The following is a 24,885-nucleotide window of genomic DNA, read 5'->3' on the forward strand; positions in this document are numbered from 1 at the left end:
GAGAAAAAAGTGAAGGGAGACAGAAACACAGGGGAAAAAGTAAAAAATGGGTTAGGGTTTTTTATAAATGCAAGATTTAAGAGGGTTCTTAGGTTCAGTGTTCACTGGACTTCAATAAATGTCCTGATTTTCTATAGAATATTTATCAATGGAAAGAATCAGGTATCACTATTGAAAGTTAGACCTCTTATTAAGTGCCTTCTTACAAATACAGATTTAAATCCGCACCTTACCTTACCTCTCTGTAATTTATAATTATTTTTTTTTGCACAACATTTTTTTTGAAATTACAGTTTTGAGCTTTTTGATAAGCATTCTTAAAAAATTTTAGTTTATCAAGATTTCTATCACTACTACAAAAATATTACATATACATTTCAGATGCACCTCTGACCACAGTGCTTGCCTTGGGACAGTCTATTAGCCTGCACTTGAAAGCAAACACTAGGAATATGACAAATTTGTCAGAACAACCAAAAGTAAAATCATTAATATATAGATAGCCATATATTAAATGTATGGTTAATGCAGAGGAAAGGTGCTAATCTGACAGCTGCTAAATGTCGGCTCCACAAAAAGGTAGAGAATGAACATTTGCAATGCCAAGTCTATATGGAGTTTATACTTTTCAGAGCACACAGAAACAGCCACATTCAGTAATGAAAAATAATTCAGTATCTGCAGTGCTTTACTTCTTTGTCTTCTCTGCAGAGATGGCTAAGAGCACAACATGATGTCAGTTTTAAATTTTTGGTGATCTTGAAAGTTTCATATGAACTAAGTTGAGAGAGAAGAGGTTATTTAGACAAGAAAATTCTTCAGCATGAAACATCTTGCAATCATATAATCTTTTATACATGAGGAAAACGTTTTAAAACATGCTATGCTTCTCACACATTTTTTTATGGTTTTGTCTGTTTACTTGTTTTCCCACAGTGAAATCCCTTGCACACATTTTCACAATCCTTTCAACATACCTTCTATCGTTACACGAGATGAAATGTCTGCCTTTGTGCTGTTACTAAATATGCAGTTCTGAAGGGCTGCTGCAGCTGCCGGCTCACACACTGCAGTAGCACTGAACTCAGTCGGGATGTTTTTGAAAGTGCTTTGATATACCTTGAAATACAGAAGGTATTATAGAAAAGCAGTCTTTTCTATTTCATCCATGTAAACAGAAATCTATAGTGTCTGCTGTGAACTAACAAAGGCTGCTGGGTGTGACAGATGAAATGCCTTTCAGGAGACCCATCAAGAGAGTGAAGCCTTTCAAATGTATCCAGGGCTGCTCAGATGCTCAGGAAGAAAGCAGCCATAAGCATTCATACAGCTTATTACAAAAAAGAAGAACATTACGATGAGTAAGACATCAAACTAGATGAGATTGCACATGGCCTGAAAGATACTTTTGTACTTAATACCAAACAATTCTGTAATCCTTACCTCAGTCTGTGACTGAGTGGAAAAGTGTATACAGATAGGAATGAATTAGGAGTGAAAATGTAACAAAAAAGCCGTAATCAAACTGCAAAAACTTGTAATGGATTTGTTTTTAAATAATGACAAATAAACTTCTGAAAATAATAATTTCTAAAAAAAATTATTACTTAATTTAAAAAATCCTAAGAGGCTCTCTGTGAGTTTTATTCAGGTAGCTTAATATAAGTGGTTAGTATTAGTAAATATTTTTTCCCTTTATATAACTGGATTAGCAATGCCACACTACGTGTATTTCTGCTTAATTACCCAGAACCCTAAGGGACTTTTGGTTTACTGTTTCATGCTTGACATTGTACCTATAATAAACTAAAACAACCACAAACGTATTTGCAATTTGCCAGCTGTTTTCGTTTTTAGCTTCCAATGCACAGAGGCTGTGAATTACAATGAAGAGTTCACAAACTACAAGCATTTCTGATGTGCACAACTGAAAGGATGCTAGGGAATGAATTCCACTTGTGGTCTGTAATCCTTTTCCTTACTGTAAAAACAGGTGCAATCAATGGGAGTTTTAGAATTAGCCCTAAGTACTGGGAGATATTCCTCACTGGGAAGTGCTATGTCTCTGACTATGGCCGTTTGAAGGATAGGTTCTTCACTACATAAACAGGAAGATTAGTTCTTCATCTATGTATTTAGCATTTGTGTGTCACAAATCAACATCAGAATAAGAGAGGAAACATTTAGATATCAAGCAAAGAACAAGATTCTTCTGGTGGTGCATGACTGTCTGACAAGGAGATGCTCTCCGTCTGAAGTCTCTGCCAGCCCTAGACAGATGGAGCATGGCAGGGGCTGGACAAAGGCATGAGCTGTGTGCCATGGGTGAGCCGTGTGCCATCCCTTGCTGGGGACAGTCTGTGGTGCTATAAGCCAGCAGCACAGTGTCACCAGGAAAAACCTGCTGGGGGATGAAGGCCCGACTTCACTGAATTCTCTGGCAAAACCCCAAGTTAGTCCCACAGAGACTTTTCCCAGGTTTTTACTACTTTAATATACCGTTCAAACCAGACACAAGATCAACCCATTCTAGCTTAGAAAAGGATTTCTTTTTTTTTCCCTGACTTAGGTAATAAAGCTGTTTTATTTTATGTAATTAGGTAATAAAATGTCCCAGACCTCAATGGAGGCAAGTTACTTTAAAAAGTGGAATATATCTATATAGGATAGAAAAAGGCAATGCAAAATTGTCTAAAAGTTTCTTCAATGTCATTAGTATGCTGTCACTGAAAGTCCACTTAATGTTGGAGTTCAATTTGCAGTTTTAATGAAATTTCAACTTGATGTCAATACTGTGAAAAAGATGTATCTTTTGTCAACTTCCAAATTTAATGGAAAACAAATCTTGAGTTTTTCTTTGGTTGCAGATATGAAATCTATAGCTACCTGTCATTAATACTATGTAACAATGAGAAGTTTAAACTAGTCTCCAGAATGATGGCACCATTCTATTTTAAAGACATAATTTATTTTTTTATTTCAAAACCTATAAGCAGCATCCGTGTATTCTTTTTTCATGTGAAATTTTGATAGTTTTAGTCCCCTTATGAAACTCATTTTAAAATACATGCATTTAAATGCCAGTTGGGACTTTGACTAGAGCTAGGAAGAGAAGCTTTAAAGTGGAATTCTGGCAGAAGAATAAACTTAATTTTTTTATTCCCAAGATAACAATCTTTTCCAGATATCACTGGTGTCTGCTACTGCTTCTACTGGTAGACAGAACCATTTCTCCTTAGATTACATAGTTTTCTTTTCAGAAAAAGCACCTGTTTTGACAAAAAAAGTGTCTGAAGAATAATCAAACCCCAGTTTTATCAAATGTATCGATGCTTTGTTTCACCTAAAGTTACTGTATCTTGTTAGCTGTGCATCATTAGTGTTTGTTTCTGCAGCAAGACACTATCAAGAGCAAAAGATCATATGATCAATAATGAAACCATCACGTGCTACAGAAGGCAGCATATTATTAAGTCCTGTTGAAAAAGCAGTATAATTTGAATTACATAAAGATTTATAATGTTGATGTTTACTAAGTTTATTTTATTCAGATATTTGTCATTGAGTTGGAACAACTTGTTCACTGGTAGTTTTAAATGGTAAGCGTACTAGTTCTTTAATTATGTATGATAAAGTCAACTCAGATTTTCAACAGATCAATCATCCCCCCTCAAATGTTGCATTATGGTAAAATAATGTCTGCTCTGCTATCACATATTTTGACAAAAAAGGCAAAAATTAAGATATGCAAAACTAGAAAAGATTGTACTTCTTTCTTACTGAGCTTATAAACAAGAGACACTGCATAACTGGACCTACTTGGAGGTTACATTACTCAAGGATCATTTTCTATTTGTTTAACAATTACTTTGTAACGTATCATCTGTCTAGCCTATCTCAGCTTTTTTTGTCTCTGTAGAACTAACCACAGGAAAAGATTAAAAATTCCAATTATTTTATAATTTTTTTTGTTGGTGGTGTTTTTTTCCTTTTTTCAAAATCTTTGTGCAAAACCTCATTTAATAAGGTAAGTGGATGTGCTCTTTTCCTGTGTAACCCTAGGAATATGTTAGATTTCTTTTTCTTCATAGCACCAAGAGGCGATCCTCTTAAGAAACACAGATTTATGCTAGTAGGATAAGAGCTAGCTGTAGAGGTTAACTTTGGTTTCGCAGGATTTCTCTCTAAGGTTACAATTTCAAAGGCCCAGTGTGCTGTTTGGGCCGTAGTTCTTTTTGATGGATAAAACCCTAATAACTTGAGACAGCAACAAGGGCAAAGCTAAGGTTACCGTGTTGTTCTAGTTCAGGTAGTGTGAGATTCACTAAAAAATCTGCAAGTCAGGGAGAACGTGAAGGCTCAGCTGGCAGTCAATACATTACCACCCCACCCCACCCCCACCCCGCCCCCCGTGAAGTCTGCAGCTTTTTTCTATTTCTAAGCAATCTATTGCAATGTGATGAAGAACTAAGATTTCACACTATTAAAGACAACAAGTGATAAATTGAAATGACATGATTCTGTTGCTAGTTTATTGCTGAAGTAATCCAAATACCTTTTTAGCTTTTGAAACTGTCAAATTAATTTGTGCAAAATGTGTCAGGAGAGAACTCTGAAAGCAAACCAGGGAAGATAGATACCCTATTATATTTTCCTTCTTTTTTAGTGTATGACTTACTTCAGGCTGCTGCATTTTCTAACACTACAGACTAAAACACAGATGTGAAATAAGACTTTCCATACAAGCCACACTGCATGTAAATGCTAATAAAATTATTAAAACAATATCTTTATTATTTTCTTTATTAAAGGTACAGTTCAAACGAGATGAATGCTACAACAGAAACGCAAGGCTTACTTCTGCTGTTATGTGAACCATACCTTATTCTACTTGATGAATTTATTTTAAAAACATCTTTTGATTTGGCATTAAGAATGTTAGAATCTTTCTTAAAATTAATGCCTAGTTTTCCTAGCCACAGCAATCCCTTCCTATCAAGATGAATAAACCCCTCCTTTGGTCAACCAGGAAAGGCACTATAATTACTTCTGTATTTATAGGTATGTGAGAACTTCAGTTTATCCATTCAGTACCATCCTGGGTGATTTCTTTGGCTTTACTCAAACAGAAGAAAACAGAATGACACTTCAATAAACATAAGGGGAACAATCCAGGAGAGCGAACATAAAAACAAATACTTAGTAAAGAGACCTGTTTTATTAAAGGAACATTTTCCAGGTGTTAATTTTTGCACAAAAAAACCCCCAACTTTAGATGCCATAAGGCCTGCACAGAGTTAAAAATACTAAGAAGGTTACATAGGAATATACTGGCAGACACCTCTGAAAGAAAAAGGTAGCCTGAACACATACTGATGCACTACAGCCTGCTTCAGCCAACGTGCAGTTTACTTTTGAACAAATTTTAATTTCAAGACCGATTATTAGATAAGGAAAGAGATAAAGCTTTATGGTACAAACTTTTCTGTCTTATTCCTAGAGACCCACTGAGTATGTGAATAACACTTTGCTTTGAAGACAGTGTTTTTCAAACATTTGAATCAGTCCATCCCTAAACTCCTTAAACACAGTTAAGTCTGCTGACTATCATGTGCTAAAAAGAATAACTGTAGCCTGGAGAGCCCATTCAAGAGCATTTAGCTCACCAAGTTTTTGAAGGCTATATATTGATATATCAAGTTCTTCATGATTGACATAAAAGTGTCATAAACACACACTAATACCAGAAATACATATATGCATGACAGAATGTTAAAGATGGGGCTTTAAATTAATGCAGTAGGGTAACAGAGTTTGGAAATCTTGCTGGACTATTAAAGAGATTACAGGGACATGAATCCTAGCTCTAAGAGCATAGATTTCAAACATCACAGCCATGAAGCTGCTAGGGCCCAGTCTGTGCAAGGGCTGACTGCCATTCCTCATGAGGCTAATAGGCTTGGACTGTGCTCAGCATGATGGGGAAGGTGACTTTGTACCTGTCAAACAAGATATGTATTGTTTAAGAACACAAAAAATTGCTTCACTTTAAAGTTAGACTTGCTTTGGGTTAGAGGATTGCAGAACTTTTGTTTCTAACTTACATGTTAACATCTGTTTCTTGCACAAGGAGTTTCCATCATACAAACATACCTGGTATGCGTACAGCTTAATGGGGCTAACAGTGCTGCTGACTTCAGCGATACCAGTAATTCCTATCACTCAGCAGTATAACAAAAGAATTAATGTAGATTTTAAACAAACATATTTACCAATGCTGCTACTTGAAATTGAGATACTGTTACATCAGAAAAATACTTATGAAATATTTACAGGAAAACTCTCTTTCAGAGTAGCTAGCAGTAGATGCATATAGAAAGATGTATGACAGTTCTGAATGGGATCCAAAGTAAATAAAAGACATTTCTTCCTAACTTGCATCATTAAACGTAAGCATGAAAACTGTATTCTTCATTAGCACTTTTTGCCTTGTTCAATATAAGTATTTGCCATTTAACAGTTAATTGCATGTAATACTACTCAATTCCTGACCTTAACTGAAAATACAATGGATACTATGAAAATTGATGTGAACAAAAATCCACTCTGATATTACAAACACTTTAATAGCTATCAATAACTAGGAAGAGTAGACTTACTGTCTACATGACTCCATTCACTAAATATAAACAGATCTAATGTTAACTGGGAATGTTTTGAGTTGTGCCCTTATGCATTCATTGATATAAGTAAAATTACTCTGCAACAATAAATAACTGAAAATGTATAAGACCTAACAGCATATTTGAGTATAGATCTCGTGTGTATATGAAGCAGTTTCTCAAATCCTGTATTACAGGACTTAACAGAAAACAATATGTATCAGGAACCTTTGGGGGAGCATGCGTACCTTCACTCCAAAGTGCATGTCCACTTTGGTACTGTTCACTCTGGAACAGTAATGCAGGTATTTCTGGTTTATACTATATTTGGAAACCTACACTAGCAACATTTTGAAGAACAAATTCGAATTAGTGGCCCATGGTTTTGACACAATTATTAGTCTAAAAAAAAATTAAAAAAAAAAAAAAAAAAGATTATGGAATATCTCTATCTAATCACTAAAATTGTAAAAACATCCTCTGGTGCTCTTTCTTCCTGCCAAACTTTGAAATGTGAAGGCAGCTATTACAATTGGTGGAGCCATAACCTGCCAAGGAGCAGTCATGGAGAATTTTGTAGGCAGTTACTTCATCTGATCCCTCTCCTTTTTCAGTGTATTACACCTTGTTCTGGTCTTAGGCTTCCACTGACTTTCATTAGATACAGTGTGTATGTGGCCAAAATTCAATGCTGGATATGAGTTCCACATCTGTTATGGATAGTACAAGGGTCTGTTATTTTGGCATCTAAATTATATAAATCCTGTTTCTTCAAAAGTTGCACATTACACCTGAATTTTTATTTGTAATGGGAAAACATGTGAATATGATTAGGCATAATACAGAATTAAAAAATACTAAATTGCTAGCAAGTTAGTATTTTCAGACTTTGTTATTTCTTTTGTGCATTTTTAGTGGGAGGAAGCTGAGGTTTTGGCTTTAAAATTTCTGACTGGCTTAATCACAAAAAAACTGAGTCCCACTAAGGTGATCCAAAAGTAAAATTGGGAAGGCTTGTAGCTCTTCATTATCCTTTCTTGATTGTGCACCAAGCCAAAGCTACATTCTACAAACAATAATTCTGGTCATATTGACTGAAGATTTTAATAAGTTCTAACAATGTGTAATATTGCGAAAATACCACTTAACATACATTAATACAAAAGCTGTGAGCCAGTGATTGCAGGGACCATTTACTATGCTCCTAAGAAGCACAATGGAGTGACTCGTTAAGAACATACCTGGTAACTCATTTTACAATCATAAAATACTTTTTTTTTCTTATTTCTTTGACTGATGGTATACAGATTTAAATTGTATGACTTCCACTAGAAGTAGAAGAGTTATTTTGTAGAAGAGTAAATTTTTCTTTCTTTCTTCCTCTTTCTTTCTGATTATTGATCCACTCTTGATCCAAGATCCATGCTTATAAAGTGCAAATTATTCCTCATCTTCAGATTTCTATCTTTGGTAGGAAAGAAATATCAGATCTTACTATCACATTGTGTTAACTGCTACCTTGGTTTCTTTCCACCCTCATTTCAGCAAATGATGACTCACAAATATTAGGTTTACAAGTTAACATCTCCTAAAACCTGTAATCCGGTCTCTCACCTTCAAGAAAATATATTGCAAGGAAGAAGAGACAGCATTGGTATAAGCTTTAATATATACATATTTCAGAACAGCGTTCATTAAAATCATGTTGGGATAGATGCACTGGAGCTAAAAAAAGCTACTCTGTAATTAGAAAATGTGATATTGAGTTACAGGTCTTGCAGCTTGCAAGCACTGTTGTGTATCAGTGGTGCTCAAAGATTTACACTGGACTGGCCCTCATGACCAGAGAGCTGTTAGGCACCTAATAGGAGATTTCTGTTCTGCATCAAATGCAGTTAAACATATTTTCAATAATTACATAAGGACATATATTGTAGTTATGTAAATGGTACATAAATATAAAAGGAAGCAATATATATTAACTAACTACACAGAAAGTACCACAGAGTTATTGCTATCTCATGCTTCTACTAATACCAGTTTTCATATCACATACAAATCTTTTCCAAATCTCAAGGTTTACAAGAGAATGAAAACATTTTTACTGGTTCTTGGATCTGACATTGAGTTGCAGTAGCTCTTAATTGAAACCTACATAAAATTTCAAACCCCAGTAAAAGTTAATCCACAGTGCTCAAATCCTCAGAGCAAGTAAATTGAAATAACTACACCCAACTTTAATTAAATGACGTTGTCTCAAATAACAATCAAGGGAAAACAAATATATTTTACAATTTGTTTTGTAAACATATTTACTCTTCTGTTAGTTGGCATTTTTTGTCTCAGCAAATGTAACATTCTATGGGATTTACTTCTCAAGAATTGTTCTTACTTGTCTTTCCTGCAGTGAAAGGGAGAACAAATAACTTTTAAATTCTGCTATCAATGTGAAAAATCCTCTGGAAACACCATGATTATGTTAATAAGAAAATCATTTCTGTACTTCTATTGTTTGAATTGTTTAAAAAAAATAAAGAAATCTGCCCATTTCCTGTTATTTTTATAAAAAAACATACAATTCAGAAAATGTTTTTATGGCTTTGATAATCAGGAATACAATTATTCAAAAAAAGAGTTTTGACTATTTAAAAATTTAAGATATCACTGAAATAGCTGTCCTGTCAACCAACTAAAATAAGTTAAATGATTCAGTTTAAACTGGGGTTCTTCATTATGACTTTTAAAATAAGGGAAAGAGAAAAGAAACAATGTAAACAAAAAGGAGCAGTGTGAACAGTGCTTCCCCTTGACTTTATTAAGAAGTACCTGTAGACATAAAGCTATATATACATAGATGTTTGCAAGATCAAGATCCTACTGATTTAGCTCTAATTAAATATTTCTATTTGTTCCATAACAGACCTATAGAATTTGGAGTGCTGTTAAAAAAAAAAAAAAAAAAAGCGTGTGCTGTTAATATATGTTAATATAGTATTTGAGGAAAACCAGGAAAACCTTTCTTCTCTGCCCAGGCTGAACTTTAAACATGGCCAAGTTAGGAAAACTCATGCTACCTAGTATACTTTCCAAACTCTTTCTTCTAGAACAGAGGGAATACAGATAAAGGTTTGCAAACCACTTGTCCAATCTGAAATTAAATTTGATACACTTTATAATCCTCTGACAGAGTGCAACAACAGAAAAGTAGTACTATAATAGATAAAATTACCATTTTTCCACTCTTGATAAATGTGGTTCCATCAATGTTAACATTTAGGACAGCAAACTTACAAAAGTTTACTGTTCTATGTCCTAAACAGAACAGTTTTCTGACAAAATAGAAATTGCTTTCCTAGATGCACAGAATCATATAGGTAGGAAGGGACATCTGGAGGCACCAATTCCAACCTCCTACTTGGAGCAGGGCCAACTCAAGTTGCACAGGGCCGTGCCCTTTTTGGGTAATCAGTGCATGACTTTCCCCATAATGTAAACAAAATTTAAAATTATCTTAGTATCTATTTCCCCTGTTGTGACTTGTGCCTGCTGTCTCTAGTCCTACTACTCTGCATCTCCAGGATGCACCTGTCCCTCCCTTCATTGTACATTGTACTTTAGCTGAGGACAACCATGAGCTCTCCTCACAGGCTTCTCTGCTCCAGGCTGAACAAGCTCTGTTCTCGAAGCCTCTCCTCTGCAACATGTGCTCCAGCTCTATCGTGGGGGCCTTTCACAGGTGTCCTTTCCCTGTATCACTGCAGCTGTTGTGCAGGGAATCCCCAAAGCACAGTACTCCTGACCACACATGCAACAAGTAGATGGAAAAAATCGCATCCCTGAAATGATTTAGAGAAATATTGATATTTCTATTAATACTACCCATATATTTAAATAATGTTTTTCTCCTAAAATAAATAAACATACACTTATAAATAAATAAATATGCATTGGTTTGCACATTCACTGCCGTATAAATATATACTTCTAACCTCCAAACACGATGTGCAATCAGGTCAACAAGGTACTACAGTAAAATGGTCTTACCTTAGGATTGGGAGATTTAATGAGATGAGTACTTACTACACCAAAGCCTTTATCAAAAAATGCAACCAGGTATATAATAATTTCCTATAGTTCTGCAAACTAAAATTTAGAACATTTTTTAGTAATCAGTGACTGAGCTTTGACAATGTACCCTGTGCAAGGAAGTAAAAATAGAAAGAAACAAAAAAATTCAATGGATTTTTAAATTCTGTCCTGGCAAACCTTAAAATGAATGCCAGTATGAATCAAAATTCCCTATACAGTTAAACCATAGAGAAGTCAGTAAAGATTCCTTTGTACCTAATTTCATTTGAAAAAGGTAATTTATGAGATCCTATATAAAGAATATAATACTATAAATTCTGCAGAGTGGTTATCAAACATAAGGGTATTTCAAGCTTTAACTTGAGCAAAATAGAATTGTAAGAAAACTGATGAAGAAGTATACAGGGTTCAGCAAATTAGTATATTTTTATGTATTTAACTACAAACGATAGCACGAATTTGACAGCTCTCTGATGTCTTCTAATATCTCATTAAATCAATCTAATATTGTTTCAGCATTTTTTTTCCTCGTTTATTTCAATTAAGTGATGTCAAAAACAGATGTGGGCTGCTCAGCCTACCATACTTTTCAATGTGCTTGGAAAATCCTTTAAAGGTACTTGCAATCAGAAATATTCACCAAATAATTTTATTAATAACTCACTGTGCTTGAGTTTATTACATAAATCCTGTTCCATAATCAGGATGACTGAAGTTTTATTAATGCTAAATAACAGTAACACTTCCAAGTACGGTACCAGAGAAAATTATCTAGAATGCATAAAATACTTGTTTTGACATAACTAAGACAAAATAACAAACTTGCTGCTGCTTTACAAGTTCTCATTAACATTCTATTGCTAAGAATATAAGAAATACATAATACTCTAATAAAAAATATAACAATGTATTGTATTAATATATTAATATTACTGCAAATTCTATGGTATATAAAAAGCATTGTATATTTTAATATATACAATGTATATAATAAATACTCTAAGAAATAGAGTAGGCTTAATTGCAGGCTTTTAGTCACATGATGATAGCCAGGCTGTTTGAAAGCTTAATTTTTATGCATTGTTTTAGACCACAGTCAGGCTAAATATTTTACTTTCCAAGAGAATTAGGACAACCATTGAGGACTTTTTATTCCCTATACTGCAAATTTAGTTAGTAATGAGAATTTAATGGACAGTTAGGGCCACACAATCTTATTATCAAGGCTCCCCTTCAGCAGCTCCTGGAGTGAACTGTCATTCTCAATAGACAAGCCACCATCCCAATTTGCATCTCACATATAATATTCTCTCAAAAGGGACAAGCATATTTACCCTTTGAGGTTTATTTATCATCAGTCATAACACATAATGTCCTATCCATTTTATTCATCATAGACTTTTACAAGTTCAAGCTGTGCATGCATGCTATTTACTACTGGTAACTTCATGGTCCATATGCAAAGTCTTTTTTCTGATTGTGAACAATTTTACCTATTTCATTTTTGCCAGTGGCCAAGGATAAATATTATGGAATGTCATTGATTGAATATTTGCATTACACATCCTGTTTAAACACAAATTAATTTCTTCTTTAATACCCAAGAGAAAAAGCAGAAATGTCACCCATCCCATAAGAGTCATGCTACCCTCCAAGGAGACATTTATTACAACAAGGTGAAGGTGCAAGTACTGGTCACAGTGGTAGCAAAAAGAAAGCAGAAGAAGCTGCAACAGAGCTAGCAAATTGATGCAGACAAGTCCTCAGTAGGTCATTTCCAGCCTTCACTGACTACTTTGCCATTACTGTTATCCTCACGTGCATTAACTTTTTAAGTGTAAAGCACAGAAAGGTGTTTCCTTGCCTAAATCACACATTTGTTTTGCAATGCTTGACTGTCTCCTCTTGACTTTGGTCTAAACTAAGAAAAATAAAGTTTGGGACCCTGCTAATGAGACTATTTGTCTTAAGCCTCTCCAAATGGCTGGTTGGAGTATGGGGACACAAACGGGGTCACCAGGTATTTTGAGACCTGCTAGAATTCTCTGTGGGAAGAGCGTGCCCTGCCTGCATACCTTACTGTGCAATTTTAACATGGTGCTGTTCAGCACACTACTGTGAGCTGTTAAACCCTTCCCACCTTTTGTCTTAGAGGCTGCTCCATTTCAGGGGCATATGTGGCTCTTGCGCTAGTTTATAGTTCATAAAAGAAAGCTTCAGCAGATGGCAAGATCATCACCGATACGATGTGCACTTTTAGGACATGTAGCATTCTTTGTTTGCTATTATGTAAGTAATCCAGAACTGCAGAAAGATATCTGCTTCTTCCTTCGACTGTCCTCTGAACCTCTCTTAGAAGAAGACAGATCATATGAAGCAGGGCTATTCCCACAGGCTGCAGACCTCTTGGTTCAAAGTTCTCCTTTATAGTGCACTGCACTTCACTATAAGTGTCTTATTTCAGTTTACCTTACTGTCTAATGATTTTTTTCACATTTTCTGGGTTTGCCTACTTGCATTCACTAACAGTAGTTACAGAGAGAAATACTGGATAAGTTTAAGAAAATAATTATTATAAGCCACATTCCAATATTATTGTTATTGTTACTGTTATTGTTATTACTACTATTACTGTTAATATTACTATTATTAGTAGTACTATTATTATTAATTGAATTTGCCCATTGAGTGTTAACAGTTAAACCATTTCTGTCTTATTATCTGAAAAAGATGATGATAGCCTTTTAAAGCAAATTAAAATAACTAACACACTCAGCATATTCACTTCTTTTGCATGTTGTTCTATAGAGTTTTCTACAGTCTACAGGTTTGTGCTACTGAAAGAAGAAACAGTTAAACAGATAGGAATGTTTTTCAGATAGTTTATTGCATGAATTTACAGTACAGAATTGCTTATATGGACAATCATAAAACCAGCCTCTACAGTAATTCTGACCAAAAGCAATTTACCCATTTGAATCTTATGAATGTAAAACTCCTGTTAAACAAAAAGCCAGGCTCAGGTTCATTTAGTTTTGAGAGTAAACATATTACAAGATAGATGTATTTTTAGTAAAAGGACTAGGATAGGACATGGCTGAGCCAAAAAAGTATTTTATGACAAGATACCCAACCTACCAGTGTCTCCAGTTTTCCAGGAAGATAAGAAGGACAATAGCGTTTTTGCTCTTACACTGGATTGTGAAGCTTAACTCATAAAGAGCCTTAACCAAAACCATTAAAGCCAATAAAAAACTCTCATTGACTTTAATGAGCTTTTGTTCAGGTCCTTTACATGACAGCTGAAAGACTGCCATTGACTTCAAGCCCTAATTTTATAATGCTTTTTCGCATCCTCAGCTTGGAGGCATGTGGAAACATAGAAATGTAGTAATAAGAGTATTATATTTACCAAAGAAATCCCCGTAAGACAAAACTGATTATTTTTTAATTCAGAGAGTGTTATTCACTTCATGTGTGTACATCCAGGAAGATATATATATATCAGTTATCTGAGAAACAGGTACCCTTACATGTTGGTTGTATAAACATTTCTTCACTGCTGGATACAACTCCACACATTTAACCTGGACAAGTACAGTTTATAATGATGTTTCCCTTGATTTAGCCAGTTGGATCCCAAATATAAATTGTCATTTTGTTTTTATGCAGGTATTATCCTGGCTGTGCAAGCAATGACAAGAACTGATCTGGCATAAAGTTAACACTTTAAAATCTTTAAGAAATTTGAAACAGCAGAGGAGTTTAATACTTGATCAATTCTATACAATACATCTCCTCATTTCTGATCTAAGAAAGCAGAAATATTGCCAGGAACAGCCATGTTATATTTCCTATATTGTCAAACTACAACCTCATAAAAAAAAGGCCCCACAAAACAGGAAAATTACCAGAACCGAAAATAAAAGAGAAACTTTAAAAAGTGGTATCATAACTGTATAAGCTATTAATTCTTATATTCCTGAAGTATGCTAACTAAAGAATGCTAAACTAATATCATAAAATCCTGACTTCATTCTGTAAGAATTTTAAAACAGTAAGACAGTTGAGTAGACATATCTATTCTAGTTGAGGTAATTAAAATAAATTTCCAGCAATATGTAATTTTTATCCCCTTAAATAATAGTAAAAAGATGCAAGTTCTCTGAATATTTATTGGCTTCTATTCAAAACACCTATTTTCAGCATTATGAATGGCTGACACGACATATTTGCAAACCTGAAAGACAGCAGTAGCACAGCAATAGTATAACATTTGCCATTCCGTATTACACAAACCATTGTTTTTTAAGGACAATGTACAATAACCGTGCACTATTTGAGTCCAAAATTCTGGAAAAGTAATTGATATCTAAGTTTTAATCACAGAAAGACTTAACAGCATTTCTAATTCAGCACGAACCACAAATGTCCTGTTATTTTTGTAGTATCAGCTAAGGTACCAACTTTATTCAAAGACTGACTGAGCAGAAAGAAAATACTGACCCCTTAAAAAAACTTTGTTAAAACACTCTTATTTTATTTACACACTCCAGGAAAATGTCTCTCTATGCCTTATTAACGAATTTTAGTCCTATGAAAAACATGGAGTAACAAGAGATAATATAATTTATTATTTAATATTTTTATTAACTAAAGATAATCTGCCAAGGGTTTATATTTTAGAAATTCATATTTCTCCAAAGGTGCATCTAATTTAGAACTTGATTGGTATTAGGGTTTTTGCTTTATCAAGCTAACCCATTAGGCCATTACACATATTATTATTCTCCAAGAGAAAAAACAGATTCTAACATCTGTTCTCAATCTGTTTTTCCATAATTTCCTTTTATGCCCCATGTAACTCATTAAGCTCATCTACAAAACATTACTGTATCTGACTGTCCACACTATATATGCCTTTCTATTATAGGATTGCATTAAAATTGAAAATGGTAGCCTACAACATAATCCACTATAAAAATACACAGGTTTTACTGAATCTTTTGATCCAAGAAAGTATATCTGCTTTTGCAAGTCAGAATTGTGACACACATAATATTTAACCTAATCTTTTAAGTGACCTATATTCTAACAAACTGAGAAAAATGTTTTACCATTGTGCAGTCTGTTCCTTATTACTGTTGCAGTCTTATGAGAGAAGAAGTATTTAAGTTCACAAGAACATACTTTCTGAATGGCTTGAAGAGAGTAATTTTAATATTTTAATTCACTTGTGCAAGTGATCTCCAGAGTACAGCAGACAGAGGGGTTGAAAATGTCCCAGTACCCTAAAATCTAACGTGTTTAGAATGCAAAAGAACCTGGAGTCAAGTGTGTTCTCATAAATATACTTTTTATTTTCTCCTACAGATTAAAATTTTCTGTATTTTATTATTCTCAAGCTAGTTTCCAGCCCTGTGATCTCTTCTGCCCCCTTTTGCCTGCATTCAACAATTGCTTTTTTGATTTAATTTCAGAGGGAAACACCTATTTACAGCTGACTTGCCCATAATGTATTCATCAACACAATACAAAGGTCATTTTCCCTGCAGAAAGCTAAGGAATTCACTGTTAAAAACTGTCTCACTAGCTCTTGAAAGGTGCCGCTGCTATAAGAAAAGTGACATGCTATCCAGTGTTAGCTAGCAGATGATGACTAATGTGAGGTCAAAGCCTAGTGAAGGTGATTTTCTAATATTTACAGGCATCACTGAATTGAGTGAAAATCTGAAGGTATTCAAATTTACCCCAACACGTTATCTTGCATGAAAGCTGCATGGTGCCTCCTTGGGGATTTTACCTTGTATTAATTTCTGTGTGAGCTGCAGCAAATCAGCAGAAACCAATGCCCAGCTGCTGAAGTTTCCTCATTCTCTGAGTCTACATTGGCAATATATTTGAGAGTGAAAAGAAGATTAGTGGCTTTATGACTAAGATTTACCTTGGGAACAGAGAGTGAGACAGAAAAGGAAAAGCCTACTAAAGGAATGAAAGAGACAACTGCACAGGATAGACTGAATTCAATCCTGCAGGAAAGAACCTCTAAAACTAGATGTTAGAAATCTTAGAGGATAGTAGAAGGAAAGCAGTAATGAAAAATAGCAAGAAACAGAAGCACAAAACAAGTGAGACAAACCAAAAGAGGGGCAAAGGCATCACATTCCCCAAACCAGAAAGCAGGCCTTTTTTGCATTTTTTCCTGAGAACAAATTATTTCAAGTTAATAAATGGTCTAAACTTCCAGAAGCTAGACAAACTCGTAAGGTCATTGTCATTAATTCAATAGGGTGACTTCTGTATGAAATCAGTATGAAATGCATAAGGGTCAAAAAATCCAGCCTTCCCTGTGACAACCAGTGGTTTTTTAATAATATTAGAAGATAGGTCTTCTACTTTTATAATATAAGTAGATAAGTCTTAAAAACCTATGTCAAAATCCTGGATATGGAATAGAGCAAAAAGGATTTGTACTTCCACAGCAGGATGCACAGCTTATGCAACTATACCCTGCATGCTAGATTAAGTTAAAACAAGAACAGGAATCTACACAAAGTGTAACAAAACCAAAACCAGACCAAAATTGTAGTGCAGAAAAAGCATTTACTGTAACAGATGCACACTTTTACCAGTCAAGAAACAGATTTTTCAGGTGACATTTTGTCTTTATTCAATATGAAAATGACCCTATACAAAAAAACCCCTTAACTATCTCTTTCTGGGAAAGTTTTGAAATGTCTTTTCCATCATCCACAGACCAATTTAAGAGTTAACACTTACTAAGCACAGTTACGGTTTCCTAATTCTTTATCCCAGCATTGGCATTAAAGCAAGACTGAGCTACTGGGAGGGAACCATTCCAAATTACATCAGCTGGCAACAGGTCCTCAGGGAGCATCTGTCAGCCATAGGGAGCTGGCTTGCCCCCTGGCTACTCCTCCAGTACATCTCTCCAGATTTAAAATCTATCACTTCTCCTTCCATGTGGGGGAATTAAAAGGAGCCTTTATTTTTTTTATAACAGTTAGGCGCAAATTCAGTCTCCACTGACCAAGATATTTTATAAAGTCTAATAATTCTCAAAAAAATAATAAAGATACAATCACAATCAATTTGTACTTGACGGGTTGCACATATGACCCAGGAGACATGCGCTGCTTTTCAGTTGGAAAGCGTAAATGATATTCAGAGAATTCACTTACCGGGCCAAAAGCATTGCTGTCAAAGCTGTGTCCATGGTGATCACCTTCCACCCAGATATGCCCATGTGGAACTTTCACATACTTCTTTTTGTATCCAATGGTTCTAAAAGAATTGCAAAAATAGCTAATTAGTTTTAAAAAAAATATTTACAATGTTTTGTTAGGAAAATTCACATATTTATATTTTTCAAAAATGACCTTGTATACCATCCCACACTTCCTTAATAAAACCTGTGCTGAAGTCCTTTAGACTTCAAGGGTGCTACTGAAGTCAAAATACATAACAATTCTGTGTGAGCTAATTGCACTATCAGGGCCTGTTTACTATGTTGTTTTGGCAAAAATCAAATCACAACAGGCAATAAGAGACTTTTCAGTTAAATATAATTAAGGGATTCTTATTTCCATCTCTAACAGTTCTTTAAACCATCAGATTTTATCTCAGGTAAATGCCAGTGGACACATGTTGCAGTTGCATAAATATTTTGTATTGATAATGCTTTTCTTCTGAGGTAGGTACTCATCATAAATAGTCTGGCATATCTGAACTGGCCTCAGATTTGGAGCTGTGATTCCTGCAACGCTTATGTCCTGGGGTAGGATTTATTCAGCTGTAGCAAGCTAAACAGGATAAACTTAAAGGAAACCTTTAAGAGAAGGCAAAGTGCTGAGAAAAAAAACTACACTGATGATTCAAGCCATTTTCCATGGAAATTCATACTTGAAGAATTGTCTCAGCACATCCTGATATTACAAAGATTACAAACAGCAGATGAATCCTAAAGCTGAGGTGCAGAGTATGCAATTCCTGTATTTAGTTCCCAAGTAGCTGTCATTTTCACAATACCCATCTGCCTCCTACCACACACTTTTGCTTTCTTTCAGATGGGATCTGTTATTCTGCAGTTATTCATGCTGAGAAGTGATTTTATCATGCACCGAATTATTACCATGATGAAGCATTTACAGATGGGACTACGGATGGTGATACTTCTTATTTTGTTTTGGATAACCAAGTCTGTCCATAGACAGAAACAGACTTTTGATCTAGTTTCTTGCCTCTAGCTGCTCATCACTTTTCACTGTGGAAGATATGCCCCCAAAGCAGGAAGCAGAAGGAACACACTCTAACACTAAAGAAAATCAACTGAAGAGAGAAAATCAACTTCACCAGGAGATTCAGCTGGATCGTGCAACAGCACTGATCAGGGATGTTCAGAAGTTTAAATGAGAAACTGGTTTTGGTGAGGTTTATTTTGCTTGGGGGGAAGGTGAGGATGTTATAAGGACAAGCTAATTAATAAACTGGAGACCATGAAACATTACATGAATAAGGAATCTTCAAAACTACATTTTATTAACTTTATTTTGCTTTATTACTCAAATAAAAATAATAATAATTTACTTTGCAAGTCACAAAATCTGACCCATGCTTTTTAAAATGGCTTTCTCTGGCAGCTGAAAGGATGAGCATGCCAAAACTATATTCTAATGGAAGTTCTACCTGTACTTTTTCTGGAAGGTTGAAAAAATATTAGCTTATTTGCAGAAAAAAGACTCTGATTTTCATCTTTCTTTAAAATAGTTTCATACTACACAGTATTCAAGATTGAGCTCTTAAACCATTCAAAACAAAATGCAAAAATGTTCTAAATTGGTAAATATATGATTTCTTAAACACAGAGACTACCTCTGTAATAATTTAATTACGCTAAAAGAGCAATTTATTACTATGCAATTCCTTCCTCTTTTTTTTTTTTAGGACGGCTTTTTGTTGTTTCTTCTTAATAAATATGGCGTATTTTCTGGACAATACAATTATTTTTGTTTGGTGATTCCATAATGCTTTTTTCATTGATAATTTCTTTTATAAAGTACATATGAGAATAAATTTTACTACAAACATGTTCTAAGACATAGGCTGAGAGAAGTTGGCCATTAATTCTCTTCTGTTTGATTAGACACGCTGAAAATTATTAAATAATATCTTCCATCAGTGATAAAGGCAAACAATAACACAAAAAATACTTAATTTTCTCTTCCATTCATCTTCCTGAATATGAAAGAGTAGATTGTGATAAAGTTTTGTACCTTTACAGGCTTCATGCACAAGACTGAATTTCATCCAGAAGGGTGAAAGTATTTGAAAGTTAATTCTGCTGCCACGTTTAAACATCAGGAAAATAATATGGCAAATGACAGTCAGTAACTCCTTTGCAGACTGGGCACAGTCTCCTACCCCTAAATAATCTTCTCTTTTATTATGATGAGGAAATCACTTCATAGGAAGGAAAATAAAAAGCTTTTGCCATAAGTACTTGGAAACAAAAATGGAAAGAATTTGGTCTGCATGGGTACATCTTGCAGAGGTTTGCAGAGACTCTGTGAAAATAGAAACGCTTAACCTGTGTTAGAGAGAGGCAAGAAAATCTATTTTCTTAAGACTATTTCACTCAAAATGTAAGTGTAATATTTGCATAGGGCAGTTATTTAGGGACTTTGCATCCACTTTAGCAATCCTCCTGCAAAAACTATGCTGTGGAATGTAGGTGAAATGTGAAAACAGTTTTATTTGAGATTTTCACTTCATGAATTAGCAATGAATGCAGCAATAAGCTCACATTACAGTAAATTGGATCATCCATTACTTAATATTTGTTTTAATTTTCAAGATAATTTCATTGCTGAATTACTTCACATCAGATCAATAAACAATTCATGCAAGCGAACCAGGCTACAGGCTTCAGGAAGCCATATTCAGTTCATGACAGTAGATTATTTTTAATTACTGTTGCAAAGAAAATATTGACTTTTTTTAAGAACAAAAACCCACAAACCTGTAATTTCTTCTCCTATGAAGACAGCACAAATTGTTTCATAATCAGAATTAGCCAGTTAGTAACACTGCTCCCCTCTTACATGAATCTTGTAGAAATTAAGCACATTACACTCTGGCCTAAATTGCAAGGAGAAGATCACATGTGTGTGCTATGTTGGCAATACAGCTCTTGCTCTAAATATACAAACTGCCATTCATTCATTGCACTAGCTAACCATTTCAGTTACACATGCTGAATTAAAACTATCACCCATCTTTTTTTTTTTTTTTTTTTATTTTATTTACCCATGCAATCCTACAGGGCCAAATTACTCACAGAAATTGTACAACAAAATTTCTGAGAAGGAGGAGTTTGACTCAAACCTTTTTCTTAAGGATAGCTTTGCAGGCAACTGCCATGTCCTTTTTAGTTTCAGGACCATGTAAATAAATAAAAGTATAATGATCAATACTTTGGTGAAAAATTAATATAATATAAAGTGAAAAGTTACGCTGGAATGCTTGTAGCACTCTTGAACAGCAAAACCCTCAAGCCAAATATCAAAACCACAATTAGCTCTTCAGGAATTGTACATCAATTCCTTGTGAGAGGCCTTTGCTACAAAGGGAATGCAGTCAATAATGTACTGTATATTTTGAAAGTAATGTAAAAAACTATTTCCCTTTCTTAGTTGAGTATTACTTATTTCTCTGACTTTGCCTGTAATCTTGACCTCTGTCAGCTCTCACACATGAAATTTTTAATTAAATTTAGGAGATGTCTGAATGAATTCTTAGAAGAACAATTTGTGTAAGTAATAACTTAGTATTTGTTAATTTCATATCTAGCATCAGTTATAATTACTGAAAAATCTTTTAAATTTCAGAAAGCCTCTACCAATAAAGAGTAGTCTTTCACTTTCTGAAATCTACTATACTTGAAGGAAAAATAAAGACTGTTTAACACCTCTTACCATTCCCATTTTAAAGGTTCAATTTAAGAATAGCACAGGCAAGGACATTAAAATACCCAGATTTTTATACATAGCATTCAAGAATCTGTTAAAAACCATACTGATGTGTGCAAAAAAACCTTTCAGGTTTTACTGAAGTCTTTGACATGTTAGTAATAACCACCTATGCTACTGTTGCTCAAGTTGTAGTTAAACACTCACTGGCTTAAAAACAGTCTGCAAGAGTTGAGTAATTTTGTTGATCAGAATGTAATGGAATTACATTTATCTTTTTAGTTTTTTTTTAATAAATTGGTCTGAAATTCTGGGGTTTTTATTTTATTTTATTTTACATCTGAGGTACTTTTTGAACTTTTTCAAAATTTTTTTCTCCACAATTTAATAGTTAACAGATGTAGTTATATCTCTCCTTGGCTGAAAAATAATTTCAATCCTGACAGTCAAAAATGAGCTCTATATGGTATTCTAACCACCTGCCCACAAGCAAGAAAAATCTGCTTTTTTTAGGATGTGGTACCAGTGCCAAAGCAAGCAACTTGGCTCAGCTAAGTTGGATGAGGAATGATTGCCTTCAGTTAGATTTGACCTTGAGATATCAGAATTCTCAGTAATCTGCACACCTCTGGGTGTCATCAGGGAAGAGACACTGTAGATAATTTCCTCTGCACAGGAGATAAAAAAACCCTACAAACTCTTTTGTGAAACAGGTTGTCTCTATCATACTTCAGAGCAACTTCTTTCAAACATCATAAAATGCTGTACATGTGTATTGGGTTTGTGTAGCAAGGCTATGGTAGTGGGTGGGCTACAGGGATGGCTGCTGTGAGAAGCTGCCAGAAACTTCCCTTAAATCTGATACAGCCCATGGCAGTCGGCTCCAAAATGGACCCACCGCTGGCCAAAGCCGATCTCATCAGCAACAGTGGTAGCACCTCTGGGATAACATATATAAGAAGGACAAAAAGTTACTGCATGACAGCAACTGCAGCAGGCGAGAGGCGTGAGGCTGTGTGAGCGGAGCACCCCTGCAGCCCCCCAGGCCGGTGCAGGCGGAGGGGCAGGGGGGGCTCCAGGCCCGGAGCAGAGGTTCCCCGGCAGCCCCTGGGGAAGCCCCGGGTGAGGCAGGCTGTGCCCCTCAGCCCATGGAGGGTAACGGTGGGGCAGATCCCCACCTGCAGCCCCTGGGGACCCCCCGCCGCAGCAGGGGGTGCCCGAAGGGGGCTGTGACCCCGTGGGCAGCCCGTGCTGGGGCAGGGTCCTGGCAGGGCCTGTGTCCCCGTGGGGAGAGGAGCCCGGGCTGGGGCAGGTTTGCTGGCCGGGCTGGTGACCCCGCGGGGGACCCAGGCTGGAGCCGTCTGTGCCTGAAGGGCTGCGCCCCGTGGGGGGGACCCCAGGCTGGAGCAGTATATGAAGAACTGCAGCCCATGGGAAGGACTCAGCTCATGTTGGAGAATTTCCTGGACAACTGTCTCCCAGGAGGGTCCTCATGCTGGACCAGGGGAAGTGTGAGGTGTCCTGCCCCGTGAGGAGGAGGAGGGGCAGACATAATGTGTGATGAACTGACTACAACCCCCATTTCCCATCCCCCTGCACCACTGATGGTGAGGTAGAGAATTTGGGAGTGAAAATAAGCCCAGGAAGAAGGGAGGGGTGGAGGAAGGTGGTTTTATGATTTGGTTTTATTTCTCATTACCCTACTCTGATTTGAACAGTAATAAATTAAGTTCATTTTTCCCCAGGTTGACTCTGTTTTGCCCGTGATGGTACCTGCTAAATGATTTCTCCCTGCCCTTACCTCAACCCATGAGCCCTTCATTGTATTTTTTCTCCCCTGCCCAGCTAAGTATGGGAGGGACAGAGCAGCTTTGGTGGGCACCTGGCATCCAGACAGGGTCAACCCTCTGCAACATGGAAGTTTTCCACCTACATGCATCTTCACCAAATTCACAGAATGAAAAATTAGTAAGATACTCAATTTCAAGTGACACCCAGATCCCAAGACATGAAGCTTATTGTAACATATCATGTAAATTTTATTAGTATCACTGCAGGGAATCTTTCACATGACACTAAACACCTTCCAGCCACGAGGAAATCTCCTTCTTTTGTTCCAGCACACACATACAGCCATCTGTGTCTTCCTACTCCAACTGCTCCTTTACATATACTACCCTCCTTTGATCACAAGCTGTTTTTTAAATCAGCTGTTTTTAGAAGACTGTATGTGAAGCAACTATTTTTTTTTTTTTAAGTCCACGTTAACAGACTATCCATGAGAGTATATCAAAAGGTATGGGAATATTCTTGGTCGTGTGCAGCTATCAACTTCTGCCTCAGAGCTGAAATGTGTTTTCCTTAAAAGTTGCAGATCAGTCAGTTACTGAGAGGCTTGACTTTAAAACATGGATCCAAGTTCAGAACTGTGAAATTGCTGGAGGAGACCCCATGCTTGGGATGCTGCTTCTGGAGCATTGCCAGATCACATATATTGAGTAGGTAAGCCCCAAAAGAAGACATGCCAGAATGACAGAAATTTAAACAAGAGATGCCAATTTGATGAGATTAGGAGCAGCCACTAAGAAGGCAGAGATTTCCTCTGCCTATACTTGGGCAAATTTTTTAGCATCTAAACCCTGTAGCTTTCACCTTTTGCTATGAAAGATTTTGGAGTTTCAGGAAAAGTGAAGAGTAATTTACTGGTTTCTTCATTCGGAACAGAAATATGAGAAAGACACAACTTTTGTGACAAATAAGCTAAGCAGTTCAAGCAAGCAAGATGTCAAACTGCAAACAGGATCTCTTTTTTCCCAGCTATAGCATTTCTACCAAAGTGATGCACCAGTGCATATTTCTATGACTCAGCAATGCTAAGAATAAGTAGAAATCTGATATGGAAAGTATTTGAGAAGTTTATAGCTGTTTCATTAATTAGATAATTTCTCACAAAGCATGTCATTTTAAACAAAGTATTTATTTAGCCATTACTTGCTTCACCAGCATCTTCAAAATAGCATTTAATCACTTTTAAAACAAAACACTATTCAGGAAAATTGCTGGATTTGTGCATATTTATCTAAAATGATAAAATGATTGAAAGGACAAATAACAAGCCAGCTCATCTACTAGAGATATTAGCCTCA

The 24,885-nt window shown here is 35.7% G+C and overlaps 1 protein-coding gene across 1 annotated transcript in view; it reads right to left on the reverse strand.

Moving 5' to 3' along the window:
• Positions 1-24,885, reverse strand: part of IMMP2L (inner mitochondrial membrane peptidase subunit 2) — a 477,314-nt gene that overhangs the window by 84,717 nt on the left and 367,712 nt on the right. The window contains exon 5 of the mRNA XM_056340695.1: positions 17,954-18,056. Coding sequence (XP_056196670.1) covers positions 17,954-18,056 — 103 coding nt within the window. The remainder of the gene's footprint in view (positions 1-17,953; positions 18,057-24,885) is intronic.

Source organism: Falco biarmicus, chromosome 5 (genome assembly GCF_023638135.1).
Source record: "Falco biarmicus isolate bFalBia1 chromosome 5, bFalBia1.pri, whole genome shotgun sequence".
NCBI classification, from domain to species: Eukaryota; Metazoa; Chordata; class Aves; order Falconiformes; family Falconidae; genus Falco; species Falco biarmicus.